The sequence below is a fragment of the Mustela erminea genome, chromosome 6 (assembly GCF_009829155.1).
Source record: "Mustela erminea isolate mMusErm1 chromosome 6, mMusErm1.Pri, whole genome shotgun sequence".
Taxonomy (NCBI): Eukaryota; Metazoa; Chordata; class Mammalia; order Carnivora; family Mustelidae; genus Mustela; species Mustela erminea.
In genome coordinates, this window is record NC_045619.1 from 23,762,296 (window position 1) to 23,778,489 (window position 16,194).

Here is a 16,194-nt window from a genome sequence, read left to right on the forward strand (position 1 = left end):
GGAAACCTAAATTCCTTCAACCCTGGCTAAATGATTTCTGGTCGACAAAACAGCAACTTCAAAGCCACTCTTTCTGGGGCCCTCCCTTGGCCACCTAATGTAACTTGCTAACTTTGTATCTTATTTTAGTTTTCTATGTAGCAACTTGATCACTATCTGGGTATTCTGTTTAGTAGTTCACTGTCTTGTCTTCCACCAGAATGTCAGTTTCATTAGTGCAAAGGCCATAACCATGCTCAATAAATAAAGTCCATACATCCTGAAAAACACCCTGTGCTCAAAAGGGTGCTTTTTAAAAAATTTAATTCCAGTATAATTAACATACAGTGGTATATTAGTTCCAGATGTACAGTATAGTGACCATTTCATGCTCATCACGATTAAGTATACTCTCAATCCCCTAGGAGAGCACTAGATTCTTCTAAGAAACCTTTCCCTACCCCAAGGTTTCTTCCAGGTCTGAAATTTGGACTAGGAGTCAAAATTACTAACATATAAAAATATCAGGAACACATTACATCAGTGTTTCAGTACAGTTGCTACAATTCCCTTATAGACACCATTCTAGGAACTGACTTTGGTCTACACAGACTAGTATGATTTAGAATCTGGGGGCACCTGGGTGGCTCAGTTGAGCATCTGCCTTTGGCTCAGGTCATGATCTCAGGGTCCTGGGGCTGAGCACCACATCAGGCTCCCTGCTCAGCAGGGTCTGGCTCTCCCTGTGCCCCTCCAACTCCACCCACTCCCCCCCTCCCCCTTTCTCTCTTACCTGTGCTCTCTCTCTCTCAAATAAATAAATAAAATATTAAAAAAAAAAGAATCTAGTTATTACCACAAATCAGGAGTTTTCTAAGAGCTATCAAAATAACCTTTAAGGAAAATAAGAATGGTATCCATCAAAGATCAATATATTAGTACTCCAATTATAAAAAAAAAAAAAAAACCCTTAAATTATTAAGGACTCAATACAAAACCTATGTTTTCAACTGGCCTAACCTGATGTTAGAAGATCTTTTTTTTATGTTAATGTATTATTAATGTAACCAATGAACTTAAATAATTAATGAAAATTGTGTGATTATAGGAATCCCATACCCTATAACACAAGCAATGGGTAAAGTTTTTAAAGTCTAAAAATAAAAGCTGGCCAACCATCTAGGTTATAGAGTAGCCTAAGATATTCATTATTTTACTGTTTATCAACTTACCTACTCTAAAGAGCTAAAATACAAAATCAAAGAAAAAAATGTAAAATTAAAGTTCTACTCTAAAAACGGTGTTAAAGTAAGATAGAATCTCACCTGCCCAAGCAGTAATGGTCTCATATATCAAATGGCACATGAATAATAGGACTTGGATCCTATATAGCAAAAGTGATCAACACACTAATATGTTATAAGAAATTACTAACAATGGCTAAAGAACCAATATTTGCAAAATATTCCTTTAAGCAAATTAAATTAAAGCAGATTCAAATTATAAGTAATAACCTTACTTTACCCACCTGTATACTTTCTTTTCATTAAACATTTTATTTATTTGGGAAAGAGTACAAGTGAGGGGAGGGGCAGACGGAGAGGGAGAAGCAGACACCCTGCTGGGCCTGGGGCTCAACAAGGTGCTGCATCCCAGGACCCTGAGATCATGACCTGAGCTGAGGGCAGACACTTAATCAACTGAACCACCTAGTCGTCCCCCATCCACCTGTATTCTGATGTGATTTCTTAACTGTAGGAAAGAGAACTAGCTACAGCAACTGATGTGGAATAGTCACAAAATCCTTAGAATTGTGTCACATTTTTAAATATCATCTACTATTTTCATAATTCAATAACAACAACAATTGCAAAGTCCCCAAACTGTTCTAAGGCACAATGTATAGAAGGAGCACAATATATATTGTAGTATAAGTAGAAATCGAGACTGTTTTGATATTGATACTCAATTCAACAAATGTTTGTTTGTTGACACCTTTGATAGTACCTGAAGGTCCAAAAATGACTAAGATGTTCTGCCTGTTCTTGAAGAGCACAGTTTACCTCTTATCAACCAGGGATGCTCTCTGCCTCAATTTTACTTAACTGAGTTTGAACTGGCAGTGTGTCTCAAATTCCATATCTGCCCTCAGCAGGCATTCTCTGCACCAGACTCTAGCATTTGAGGGCTGGATGTGATACTTGTGTCAATCCCACCTACCTTTAGGAAAGGATGGATAGAAATCACAAGTCCTTTTTAAAGTAGATGAGCTCATACTCCATTGCTCTTCTGTGTTCTTTCTAATTGAGCTATCTTACCCATTCCAGTGTGTAAAATTATGACAATTCAATGGTTTAGGGCCTGCTATGAAAACTTTGAACCTTAAATTAAGAACAAGCTATCAACTACTTGTACCTTTTTAGTTAAACCTTACTTTAAAAAAAAAAAAAAAGCTTTCAAGGAGTGTGACTAAAAATGAGGACACAATCATTATCCTGAATCAAAGGGATTAACATATAAAACAAAAAGATGAGAAAACAACATGCAGTGAGAACTTCACTTAAATGCTCAGGGACCAAGGCTCAGGTTGACAAAACCACCCTGTTCCAAGAGAGCTTGGGGAGACTCAGGCAGGGCCCTCAGTAACCTCAGAAGCTAAAGCGGGAGCTACCATCACACAGGGGTCCTTAGCTAATGGTCCTAAGCTCAACATCAGTGAGGACAGGACTACATCATTAGGACCCTAATGGTCAAATCAACCTGGTGACCGAGTTTAGGACTTCGGTATTAAAAAGGCAGCAACACCAGGAAATCTTCCAGAGGAGATGGAGAAAGCAAGTGACCAGCTGACAGAATCTAAGTCCTTGATTGCTCCCCTAGGATCTGTTATTATTTTACCTGAAGATGTTTCAGTGCCTATCTCCTCTTTAAGTGTACTGTATTATTTTGAATTTCGGTTAAGACTAATACTTTTAAACACCTTTATAAATTTAGTTGCACACACCACTAGAAGCAGTTACCACCCAAGTAGAACTAAGAGTTTTTAAAAATTTTTTTTTTTTAATCACTTACCCCTTCACCAAGCTCGAAAAGTAGAAAAGGTTTATTTTTGTAATGTGAAACAACAATTTTGTCGCCACTGGAAGACGCTGTCACGAGAAAGTTATCTAAATGAAGAGTTATGGAGCATCAAACAATTCATGAGCATCTCTAGCACTACGCTATTACTGCAAGAATTGGAAGATAAAAGCAAGTGAACTAACCTAAGAAGACAAGCAAATGAATATAGCTCATACATCAGCTTTCAAAAATGGCTCAGGTTACTAATTACTAAAACTAATTCTCTTCACTACTACCGCAGGGAAGAACTATCCTCTCTGGCTCTATTACTTGAAAGCTATTTTACCCAAGTGAAATACTACTCCATTTTCAAAGAATAGGCCAGAAGGTCTAATTTTATCCTTCAAGAATGAGATCATGATAAAAGTAACATCAGCAAATATCAATCAGCCTTTTCATCTATAAACACCGCTCAAGATAGTTATTTATTAACACAGTGCTTGGTACCAATTTAAGCTAGGAAGTAAATATTCATATTAGTCTCCTGTTCATCCATTAAAAATATAAAGCCTGATATAGTCTTAGAACTAGAATTTTTACATTAGAATCTTTCATTCTTAAATTAAGAATAAATAACACAGTAAATATAGCAAATATAAATAACTGTGGTTAAATAGCAACTATTTATGCTGTGGGAAAGTATTATTTTAAATTAAGCTAAATTTATTAAAAACTTAATTTAAAATTACTTATTTTAAAATTTAACTTAATTTAAAATTATAGTACCTTGTTTTACAGAACTTATAAGCAGAACAATCAGTAAACACACAGCACTGTAAATTATTTTTAAATTAAAAAGATTAAATACAATATAATCAAGAATAATAGCCTAATTTTGAGAGTCATAATGAATTAAAATATCAGAAGTTTAAATCTTTGCTTTTTAACAATGAAATCTTAACTAGCTTGCTTTGGGCGGTTTCTATAACATTCGTATATTTCATGAATAGACCATTGATTGTGATTTTATTATAATGCATGATTCAAACAAAATCATTCCCACCTACATATTATACCATGGAGAACAAATCATTTCCCTTTCTTTGGCTTCATCCTATGTTTACTACTACTTTTTCTCCTTAGAATACAGAAAAGGAATGAACAAAGATATGAGAGGGTAATCTAGTTACTCCTTTTATTTCTCTTGTAGTTTTAGGAATTGTGAGAAAGTGAGGAACATTACCTAACAGTGCCAAAAACTCATTTCTTGGTACCTAACTCTTAATCCCGTTCTTGGAATCCATGCTAAGTGGACCCCAAGTAGCTCAGTCTGGGAAGTCCTTGTTCTTTGGTAACTAATGTCTATGGAAGAGATCAAAGCCTCATTAGAAGTAAGACTATCTGCAAAAGTTTCCACTGTGTATTTACTTGTACAATAAAACTATACAGAAGACCAGTTTCCAAAAGTCATCCCACACAACCTCATAGTCACATCAGTTTTGTCGACAGACCATTAAGTGGTTTATCAGCAAATGCCAACTCCCAATAAAACTTCTTGGAATAAAAATAAACCCAAACTAATAAATCCCATCCAGAATTGCTACTTTTCTCTTATATAGTAAGTAATAGGGAAATTAAGCTTTACACATAATAAAAAGCTAACAATAAAAGGAAGCAACCTCGCTTATTTGTCACTATCTTTAAAACATTTTTCCCACACTACCTATCTGAAGAGTCCTTCAAAAATATACTCCCTTCACCAGGAGTTTGATTAATAGAGCACCAAAGTAATTTATTTTGCCACTTTAACACAAAATCAAGGAATGATAAAGAGGTAAATTTAATTCAGTAAGAAAATTCATCATTTCTGTTACATATTTGCAAGAATAATTCGGTTGGGCATGAAAACTTCTGTTTTTGTTCATAAATCAGTCATATTTTAAAGCTTTAGTATTTTTACATTCATCAGGAAACAGAATATTTCATGATTTGATACTGATAAAATCAGACGTGTTAAAATTTAATTTGTTTTTTAAGTAACAGCTTATATGTGTAAGTTATACAAAAGAATGGTAATTTCTAGCATAACAAGTTTATAGAACATTTCCAGAGTATTTTTTTTTTACAGAAGTGGCTCTACTGAGAGCTACTAGTTTCTGGTGGGTAAAGGCCAAGAACATTTCCAAACATCCTATAGTGTACACAAGACCCCCACAACAAAGAATTATCTAGTCCAAAATGTCAATAGTGCAAGGTTGAGAAATTCTGATTTCTAAGATTCATCTCCTCCCTTATTTTATCCACACTTAGGAACTTACTAAGACAGGGAGTGCATAAATCAGAAATACAAAAAGCATGGAAAATTCAATCTAGACAATTTCTCTGAGAGATCAGGCTATTTTCATCATAGAAAGAAAGAGAAATACAGAGAGTACATCAGTAAGGTAAGGATGTTGGACAATTTTAATTTTTATCTCCTCCCCAACTTTGCTGTCTTTGAGTTCTGTCTTTAATTTGCAGACCAGATCCATAAATAGCCAAATGTTGATGCAAAAACTCATTCCAAAACCATCCAGAAGTTTTCCCACCATTACCTACCTTATTCCATTTGGGTCCAACAACAAAGTATTGATAACAAAACTAATTCTATGGTCTGGTTCTAGCAGTTTCTATATATATACGCATATATACACACGTGTGTGTATACCTATATACATATATATGTATGTATTCCTATGATGTATTTATTAAACCCCTACTTCACTTTATCTATCTAGCTTTCACAGCTATGCAAAATATATTTCTTATTATTAGTCACATGCAAAAGTTTCATTGATATTGTTATTTTACCTAACAAAAAGTGGTTATTAAGAAAAAAAAAAAGGATACTATTGGTGCTCCAACACATTGAGCTGATTCCATGTGGTGATGTGTGTGGGCTGAATTTATCCACCAATGTCATAGAAGCAGCATCCCATATTTTAATATCATCTCCGGATGAAGCAAATCTGAGGTTTTCCTGCATGACTGCACCTACAAATAGTTCAAAACAATAAATTTAAAAAACACTTAAGAATAGGCCAAAATGAAGGATCTAATCTAAATCAAGGGGCTCTACCTGTCCACTTTTGTTCCAGAAGGTGTGTTCACCACAAAGTAGCTAGAGCGATCCTTCTAAAATCACATTCTCTCAGCTGACCCTTTCAACGGCTCTCCACAGCAATTATAATGAAATCCAACCTCCATGGCATGCCTTACATGATCTGGCCCCATTGTAACTGTCCTACCTCTCTTCCCCATAGCCGCCAGACTCACAGGCCTTCTTTCTTGCCTCGATCTTTCCACTTGCCACCCGCTCTGCTGGGAATGCTCTTTCCCCAGATTTCCCAAGGTCATCTCCTTCACCTCACTCTAGTTTCAGCTAGTCTCCTCAGAAAAGCTTTCCCTGACCACCATGGCTAAAGCAGCCCCATACCAGTTGCCTATTAATGCAGTTTCACTCCACCCCCTAACAGCACTTTCTGCTATTTGGAACTCTTCCTTGTTTTCATAATAATGTCTTCCTCTCCTGACTAAAACAAAACAAAGATCCTGAAAATGGGTTTTGACTTGTTTACTATGAGTCTTGATATGTTCCTGGCACACAGTAGGTGCTCAACAAATAACTGTTAGCTAGAAAACTTCCTAAACCTCTTAAAAATGTACCAAAAAACTGTAGCATCCCTGAGAGTTAGAATCCAGTGACTCCAGTTTTTTCCTAATAACTCCAAAATTAGCAAATACAGCCAAAGGAGATATCACTAAGTCCCTACACTAACACCTGTTCTACAACACTTCACTGGTACTGTTTATTCACAGTATATAATTCAAATACATAATTCTGACAAGTGATTTAACAAACCAAGGCAGTCTACAAAACAGAAGGTAAGGGAGCTGCTTTAGGCAGATACTCTAAGGGCATCAAGTACTAATGGCATGACCAGTCAGAAAAAAAAATGCTCAAAAATACATGGAGGAAAGGAAGGGAAAGGAGCCTAGAAATATACCCTCCATACCTTCCTGATGTGTTCAGTGTTGAGGACAGCACAGTACTAGTGATGTCACAGACAGAGTCCCAAGTCACCAACAAAGCATCACATGTGTGTCCAGTGTATCTTATTTCAGAGGTCAAATTAAGGGTATAATAAATTACAAGGCCCTTTGATTCTCAAAAGACAAAAAAAATTTTTTTAACATGCTTATAAAAAGATTAAAACTTTTGTTAACTAGAAAAGTCATTTATGTGGTTCATTATGCTTCATTCTTTGGAAACAGTATTACCAAAAGCCGTTAGTCATCTGTTGAAATGTGGACATGCTGTCTTTGGATTTGGTATCTTGACGTGCGGTAACATGTGTTGGTTCCCTACTCAGGGTACAATTAAGTGCTGGAAAGGGGGAATCTCTTAAAACCAGTGAACAACTGAAAAATGCCTTTACTATAATCTCAGACCATTCCTGTTGAGCTGTGTGGGGCAGTGTGGAAAGATCACTTAAGTCCGGGCTCAGAAAACAGGAGTTCAAAGGATCTGCCCCACAGTTAGGTGGCAGGGACTCTGGCAGTCACTTACTGTCTGTTTCCTTCTTTTCGAGTGGAGCGGGAAAAGGGACCCTCTGCCCACCTACCTCACTCTTCTGAGAACTGAGCACCTTTAAGGGAGAGGCATTCCTCAGTCTCTCAAAGAAGGTCCCATCAAAGTGAGTTGTCAGGACACAAGGCGGCAAAACACAGCCAACCCCGAATTTAGGGACAGCGTCTACAGGGGAAAAAAAAAAAATCACTACAATACTTAGTTTCAACCTAAGTTCTTCAACTTTAATTTACTTGCAGGAGCACCGCTCAACTGGGTTACCTTATAAAATGCATTCGAGCCGTAGGGGAGGGGTTTACAAAAGGGGAGGCGGCCGGTGGAGAAGCGGCAAACTTTCCGGGGGACGGGACAGCACACCCCCCGGCAGAGCCGCCACCAACCCACCCACCCCAGCTGCCCGGGCCACTCTCAGGCTGAGCCGGTGACTGTCGCAGACGGAGGTGCGCGAGCCCGGCCCCGCGGCTCCCGGGCACTTCCGCGCCAAACCCGCTGCCGCGCCCCTGCCCGACAACTGTCCAGAGAGCACCGGACCGGCCACGGCGCGGGACTCGGGGATCTCCGACGCGCCCCCGGGGTGGCCGGAAGGAGGGCGGAGTTCGGGACTGTGCAAAGACGCGGCGAGCGGCGGCCAGCTAACCCCCCGGCCCTCCGGAACCTCACCTCTCAGCCGCGGTACACCGGGGGCCACCGCGCGGCCCGCTCCGGCGCTGGGCTTCCGGCTCCCGCCCGGACTGTTAAACTTCGGCGGCCGGAAGTCCCGCCCGCAAGTAGCGTCACGGGGAGAGGCGCTGCACAGAGTGGGTGTCGGGTTGGCTGGGCAGGGGCGGGGCAGGGTCCCCGCGGCGGTCGCGATCCCTCCGCTAGAGCGGGAACTGGAGGGATGGGAAGCTCCTTGCAGGTCCCAGCGACGATCTCGAGGCACAGGCAGATGTGACTTTGTTGTTCATTTGTTCGCTGATTGTGCCAGGTTCTAGGCTAGACTCGATGCGCCGTGATGGGCTTAGCCTGGGAGTGCAGGGATACGGTGAACGTTGTCGTCCCTGGCCTCGTGGAGCTTACAGTTCAGTATGGGAGGCAGACGTTAATAAATAATTACGTATTTAAAAGTGAAGCGGACAGTTGCTTCAAAGAAAAGCTAACAGGTGAATGAAAAATATATGAAAGGGAAATGAACATGGATATGGGTTTAAGAAAGTCTTCCTTGAAGAGGAAACCATGGAGAGCAGGTAAAACCCCATGCAATTTATAAACCAGAAGGTATGCTCAGAAAAGCTAAGAAATAACCAAAAGTGTAAGTGTCTGAGACATATGACTTCAAAACCCAGGATCTTTCTTCTTAATCATGCTACAGGGTCAGGAACATCAAACACCATCTGGTTGAGAATTCAGAAAGGGAAGTTTCTCAGAGTGGAAAAAAGAGTTGCCAACTGAGTTTTCAATACCGAGTCCTTTTTTTTTTAAAGCTCTACTGACAATTTTTGCTGAGAATACTTATAATAACTATGGGGCATTTCTTCTGCAAACAGTATTATTATTCTTTCATCACAAATGTGTCAAAGAACTAGGAGTGGGTTCCTGAACTAGGTACCTAAGCCCCAATTACTTGTACCCATGTTGCAAGTAAACTTGAAAACTCTGAATGCAATTTTTTCTGAGCAGAAACTGAAATCCTAACCAAGTTGTGAAGATTGATAAGAAGCCTCAAAAGGAGAAAGATAGCAAGCAGCAACTGCCTTGTATAGTTTACAGTTCTTGAGTTTATTAAATCCAATTTTGGCAGGGAAGGGGGCCAAAAGAAAGATAGACTATGGGAATAGAGGCAGGGAGAATTGGGGCTACTAGGGAAGAAAAGACAACTAAAATCTCTGAAAAGTTAAAGCCAGAAAAAAAATTGAGACTAGAATATATGCAACAAAATATAATAATGCATGTCAGGTAATACATATTATATACTGTATGGTATAACAAATATATATGAAAATACATATTACTTATTGAATGTATACTTCACTAAACATATGTATGCATGCATAGGCATAATTTGTATATATATACCATATGTATAAGTCATCCTTCTAAAAACATTACACTATTACATGTCCCCCGCTTTACATGTGAAGAAACAGAGGTTAAGTTAACTTGCCTGAGGTCATACAGTTTAGAAATTGTATGGACAGGAGTTAAACCCAGAACCATAAGTCTACAAAGACTGTGCTATATAGTCAAGAGCTAAAACACAGCATGAAGAGCCAAAAGTTAACCTCCACTGCCCCTCCTTGCTGGTGCCACGGCCTCATCAAAATGTACATGGTTTTGAGACGGTTCTGTCATTCCTGTTCCTACCCTTCTGCCTACGTGCATACTTTCCTCAGATCTATAAAATATAAGCAATAGAAGCCAAATGTTGGAAACCCCACTAATATATGAAGTATATAAACATATATACCTTTCCAAAAGTAGACATCATTACGAGAAATATTTCTAGAGAAAATGAGGTCAATAAAACCAGAAGCTATATAAATTATACATAGATATGTGACTACAGAAACAAAAAGTATAGGAAGAATAAATGTCTTAATTAAAGAGAGAAAAAGCATATCCAGAATCATTGTTGGAGACTTTAACAGAATTCTTTCAGTAACTGATAGAATATCCAAATAAGAAAAACAATAAGATGTGGAAGATCTGAACACTATTAACTATTCTATATGAAAAAAGAAGAAGGAAAGAAGGAAGGTAGGTAGGAAGGAAGGAAGGATTAGTTCCAAAGTCAATAGTCATGACTCTCTTAAGGAACCTAGAAAAAGAGGAGCAAATTACACAAAGAAAACAATGAAGCTAAAAACAAATGAACAGTAAAAAGTCCGATGAAATCAGATGGTGAATCTTTGTAATGATTAATAAAGTAGATAAACCTCTACCTAGACTTACCAAGAAGAAAGAGAAAACATAAGTTAACAATAGAAGAGGGGAAAGAGAAGCTATTAATACAGAGCCAAAAGAAATTTCAAAAAATAGTAAGGGAAAAATATAAACAACCTTATAACAATAAACTTGGTAATTAAATGGACAAATATCTTGAAATACATAGATATTAAAACTGACACAAGGAGAGATAATATGAGTAGCCCCTATGTATACTACAGAATTTGCATTCCTAATAAAGAAAAGAAAATACCAGGATCAAATGGCTTCACCATTGAATTCTACCAAACACATAAGAAAGAAATTATACCAGTCCAATACAAACTTCTGCTGAAAAGTGAAGAGGAGGGAGTATCTTCTAAACTTATTTTTTTAAGAGTAGTATTAGTATTAGTCTGGCACTAAAACCAAAGGCATTACAAGAAATAACTTTAGACTCATATCTCTCACACATACAAAAATTATACATGTATGCAAATTAAATATATATGCAAATTAATTCCAATAACACATAAAAAGGTTTATACATCGTGACCAAGTGGAGTTTATTCCAGAAATAGAAGGTTAGTTTAACCTCCCAAAATTAGTTTATATAATTCACCATATTAACAAGAGAAAGAATACCCATATAATTATGTCAATAGGTAAAGCAAAAGCATTTGAAAAAAACAGTATTCACTCATGATTAATAAGTCTCAGCTAACTAGGAAAATAAACAGGAAATATCTCACCTGGGTCAAGAACAGACCATACTTCATGGCAAAAACAAAACAAACTAACAAAAAACGAATGCTTTTCTCCTAAGATCAAGAACAAGACAAGGATGCCCAGTCTCACAACTACTATTCAGATTCTTCTGGAGGCCCTTGCTGGTGCAATAAGAGAAAGAAAAGAAAAGAAAAGAAAAGAAAAGCATACAGAATGTACAGGAAGAAGCAAAATTCTCTTTATTTGCAGACAATTATGATTATGTACTGGAAAATCGTAAGAAATATGCTAAAAAGCTCCTAGAACCAATAAGTAAATTTAGCAAGGCCTATGCAAAATCCTATAAAAATAGAGCAACATTTCTAAATACTCAATAAGCAACTGGAAAATGAAATAAAAATTACAATCCCATTCCGAATAGCACCCAAAAGCATAAATATTTAGTTAATTTAATAAAATATACTCAGTAACGATGCACTGAAAACTACAAAACATTGCTGAGAGAAGTTAAAGTCTTAAATAGAGAGCTATATATATCACACTAATGAGATGGAGAATATTGCTAGACTGTCAATTTTTTTTTTAAGACAAATTCAAAAGAACTATACCTGCTGTCAATGTAGATCTGACACAAATTAGTCCACAGTGACAGAAAGCCGAATAGTATTTGCCTGAGTAGTGGGAGGGATGGACTATGGAGAAGTCAAGGAAGCAGTTGGTGGTGATGGAAAGTTCTTTACCTTGGTTTTTGTGGTGGTTTCAATACATCTATCAAAGTTCAGGAACTAAGAGCTCCAGATCCTAAAAAATAAAGTGATGTCCTTGACTTAGGAAAACAAAATTAGTTATTTCTTTAAAAGACATACCAAAATACATTACTTTCAAATTTCAGAATATTGGCTTGAAGAAATTTTAAACATTCCCCAAATGGGGAAAAAAAAAGTTACTACACAAGGTTCAAGGATTTGAATGGCTTCCATGCCATTCCTATTCTAGCAGGAATACTAGAATTTATAAAACAATGGAACAATCTCTTTATATTTTTGAGCAAAACAAAAAAAGAAAGATTATTAAGCAAAAATTATGTAGTCCTATTTATTACTCTTCACGTGTGAGGGAATAAAAACATTTTCAGCCATGTAACATTTTAACAAATTTACCTCCCATATACCCTATGAGGAAGATATTTGAGGAGATGGGCCACCAAAACAAAGGAGCAAATCTAGAGAGAGGGAGAGTGGGTACCCACCTTGAGAAAGGTAAAGGGAATCCTCAGGATGTCACTGAAGGAAAATTCCAGGATAATAGCCAGACACTGGGCTTAAAGAACAATCAGTCCAAACAGCAGGTCAAAAGTCTCCAAAAGCACTATTGTCAAAAATAAACACACACACACACACACACACACACACACACACACACACTCATCCACATACATATCCCGCATGCTTAATTGTGTTATGAAGAGATTTGCAGAACTGGGAGAGAGAATGTAAAGGGTTTATCTTGTGATTGAAGACATAAAAAACTGGAAAAGCAACCAACCAGCCGAACTGTAAGAGAAAACTAACACTAGAAAAACAAAAAGTTGGGTAAGAAAGGAAAAATGGAAATAGCAACCACAATATACCATATAATTCTGTGATGAGTAATATTACCATAATCATAGAAAATGAACATGAATTTTAATTTAATTAAAATTATGATTCAGCTATCTTGAATTGACAGAGAGACGGGAAGTATGCATTTGCATGTAGTTAGGTTCTGTGAGAACTGATTCCCTGCCTTCTATGGTAGACAGCTAATAATAAATCCTAAATTTGAAAAAATATTAGCATGAATAAGCTTATTATTCAGAGAGTTGGAGATGAAATCCAAATGACTCCATAAAAAAGTTGCCTCAGGGAGAGCTGTAAGTGGGTAATGATGGATAAAGACAAAAAACTCTTTTTTTTTTTAATTTTTTTTTTTTGGCCTTGTGGTTTTATGTTCCTCTTTTTAAGTTATTCCAATATGTCTGACTCTTTTAAATAAAGTAAATTTAAAAAGAGAAAAAAGTAAGTACAATATATTGACCCATTCATAGTTTAAGGCGTCAAGATTTAGAAAGGTTAGAGCCGCTACGTAATATATTTTATAGTGGTTTTCAGGGATATGCCAAAAAGCCACATTGTTTGGTATTATTGCAATGTCAATGAATATTTGTGAGTCCTCTAGCTTCCCAGGAAGCTGTGCAGGTTAGGTGATTTCAGTCACGGAGATGAATAATATCCCTGCCTTGGAGAAGCTCCGATTATACCAAGGTAACACATACTAGGGATATAAAGTGATATCTTTTGCTATATTTATCAAGTGCTGGGGAGTCTCAGTGGAAGAAAGAGTCAGTACCACCTAAGGAGCCAGGATTAGTTTCAAAAGGAAGCAAGATGACATTTATTTAATAACTTAGAGTTTCCGGGGAGTAATGGGGTCCTATGACATGGAAATTTACATCCCTTCCCCACAACTGCCACCACCCATTGCTTTGGGACCCTGCTGCCCCACATGGTTCTTTTTTGCACACCGTTCCCTAGGACTTTCCCGGAGCTCCTTCTGGCACTTTTATCAGGTTTGTGTTCAATTCTTACCTCTTCTTTTCTCCAGACTACATTGTCTAAAATACCCCCACACCTCATCATGCTCTTTCTTCTTACCTGAATTCTTCAAAGCACCTAACTACTTGACATTTTACAATACTACACATTTATTTACCTTTGTTTGGTTTGTTTAGTTTCTTTATTGGAGTTGAAAGGGCCACACAAATAAGAATTTTGGCCCCTTTTTCCTTGCTACTGTACTCCCCGTGCTTCGACCAGTGCCTGGGATCTAGTAGGCGCTCAGCCCTCATTTGTCGATTATGTAAGTGGATGAAGACTGAATAATATCTCCAGTCTAAATCCCTCACCCAAGCGCAGAGCCGTATGTACTCAAGTGCTGCTGTCTCCAGCAAATCATCCTACTTCCCCTCTGCCAAACCGTCCCGGCTTCCGTAGCTCCTCGGAGCATCCCAGTGGCTCAAATCAGACATTGCCAAATCAATACTGACTTACCCCTCTTCTTTCCCTCCTTCCCACAAACACCCAAATAGGGCCTCACTAAACCCCCTTAATTCTGTTCATGAATAACTCTCAAGTCTGTCCAGTTCTCCCCATCCCCACTGCTATTATCTTGGTTTAAAGTATCCTTGACTCTTGGCCAGATTGTTGAAAGAGTCTCCTCCTCTTTTGTTTTCCCGGTACCCAGGTCTGATCCCTCCAACTACCCTCCAAACTCCTACCACACCACTTTTCATTAAATGCAATCAGATCACAGGACTGCTGTGCTTAAAACCTAGGTTCTTAGAATAAAATCTAACTCCTTTGCCTGACCCTGTTCACCACTGCCTCATGCTGACATCCCCAGGTTTTCTCTGGCCGCCTCTTCAGCCTTACTGGCCAGCTATTCCCTGTACCAGCTTGTCTCGCCTTTGTCCTTGCTGCTTCCTCTGTTTAGAACGTGTCCTGCCCCTCTCCGATTTGATCAGATGGCAGAGACTGAGAAACTGACGCCCTGCTGCTTGCTGCCTCAGCAACCTTTGCCTGCTCCACTGGACTGTAAATCATGCATCTATTCATTGGCCCAAAGCTCAGGAGCATAGAGGAGCATAGTGCCTGCCTATGCAAAATAGGTCTTTACGTCCCAGTACCTAGCATGATGCCTGACACAAAGGAGATACCTAGTAAATGTTTGGAGAATGAATGAATGAATGAATGAGTGAATCTGTTTTTCAGAATCCCTTCCTAGAATCTAGCAGTAAAGTGGAAAGCAGATCACTGGTAGGGAGTCTCAAAGCATGCAGAGTAGTTAAGAGCTAGTTGACATATTCCGGACAAGATGAAGAGAGTCTGGACTCAAGCAGAGGCAACAGAAATGGAAATAAGGAGTCAGAATAAGAGACTTTTGTTCCAAAAAACAAAAGGTATTTTATGAGCAAATGCAATTGAGCACTGTGTGTGTTCTGAAGGATGGGTCTAGTGTTTTAAATTTAGACAAAGGGCTGGAAAGCCAGACGTACCCCATGAGAAGCAATCAATCAACAAACTTCATGAAAGTGAGAGGAGGTGATTGAAGTAGACAAAGAGGTTGGCAAGGCACGTAAGAGTTTTTGATACAGAAATGAAAGAGAGTGTTTTAACTGCCGAAGAATCTAGAGGCTGACAAGGAGAGTGAAGATTTGAGTGCAGAGGATGTAATAACTGGAAAAGTTTGCTTCAGTCCTTAATATGGTAATAAAATTTGCAGACAGCCAACAATGCTATACTGACTACAGAGTTATACATTATACAAGCTGCCTTCCATTTTGATCACAGAGGTATAAAAAAAAGAGGTGAGCAAGCTTCTGTGATTTATTGGGGGGAAATAACTAACGTCCAGGGCATGCCATAAGATCTGTGTAGCCTTATCTCATTTACAAATAATTGGCATCTCCGGAGTCATAACGTGATGTGACGCGTAAGGTATCCCCAAAATGTGGAAAGATTCTGTTGTGACATCTGTGCTATTAGCCCAAATGCAGGGAAGGGAAAGGAATGGGTATTTCCTAGGAGCCTACTGTGTGGAGGCACTAGGGTTTACATGTGTCTGTCATCCGTCTTTACTTGTTAAAAATGTTAATGAATTATTATCTGTCATAACTGATTTGGGGAGATTCTTTTTGGAAAATTCTTCAGAAACAATGAAGACCTACAAATACTTTTTTTCTGAATAAAGTATATATATTATAACACATTTATACAAAAAAGAGTTAAAAATAAATCTTCTCCCACTCCAGATACTGAGCCATATTTTTCTTCCTCTGAGACAATAAAAATAAT

General features: G+C 38.1%; 1 protein-coding gene across 5 annotated transcripts in view; it reads right to left on the bottom strand.

The window, feature by feature from the left end:
- Positions 1 to 8,414, bottom strand: part of NEDD1 (NEDD1 gamma-tubulin ring complex targeting factor) — a 47,180-nt gene extending 38,766 nt beyond the window's left edge. For 2 of the 5 annotated variants that reach the window (XM_032346697.1, XM_032346695.1), the window contains exons 1-4: positions 8,330 to 8,414; positions 7,704 to 7,834; positions 5,929 to 6,072; positions 3,052 to 3,146 (exon numbers count right to left, since the gene is read on the bottom strand). In XM_032346697.1, coding sequence (XP_032202588.1) covers positions 3,052 to 3,146; positions 5,929 to 6,064 — 231 coding nt within the window. In that variant the 5' untranslated portion in view covers positions 6,065 to 6,072; positions 7,704 to 7,834; positions 8,330 to 8,414. Of the gene's footprint in view, positions 1 to 3,051; positions 3,147 to 5,889; positions 6,073 to 7,094; positions 7,664 to 7,703; positions 7,835 to 8,329 lie in introns of those variants that run through there. The other 3 variants (XM_032346699.1, XM_032346696.1, XM_032346698.1) reach the window with 3 other exon arrangements.
- Between the last annotated feature and the right edge of the window lie 7,780 nt (positions 8,415 to 16,194).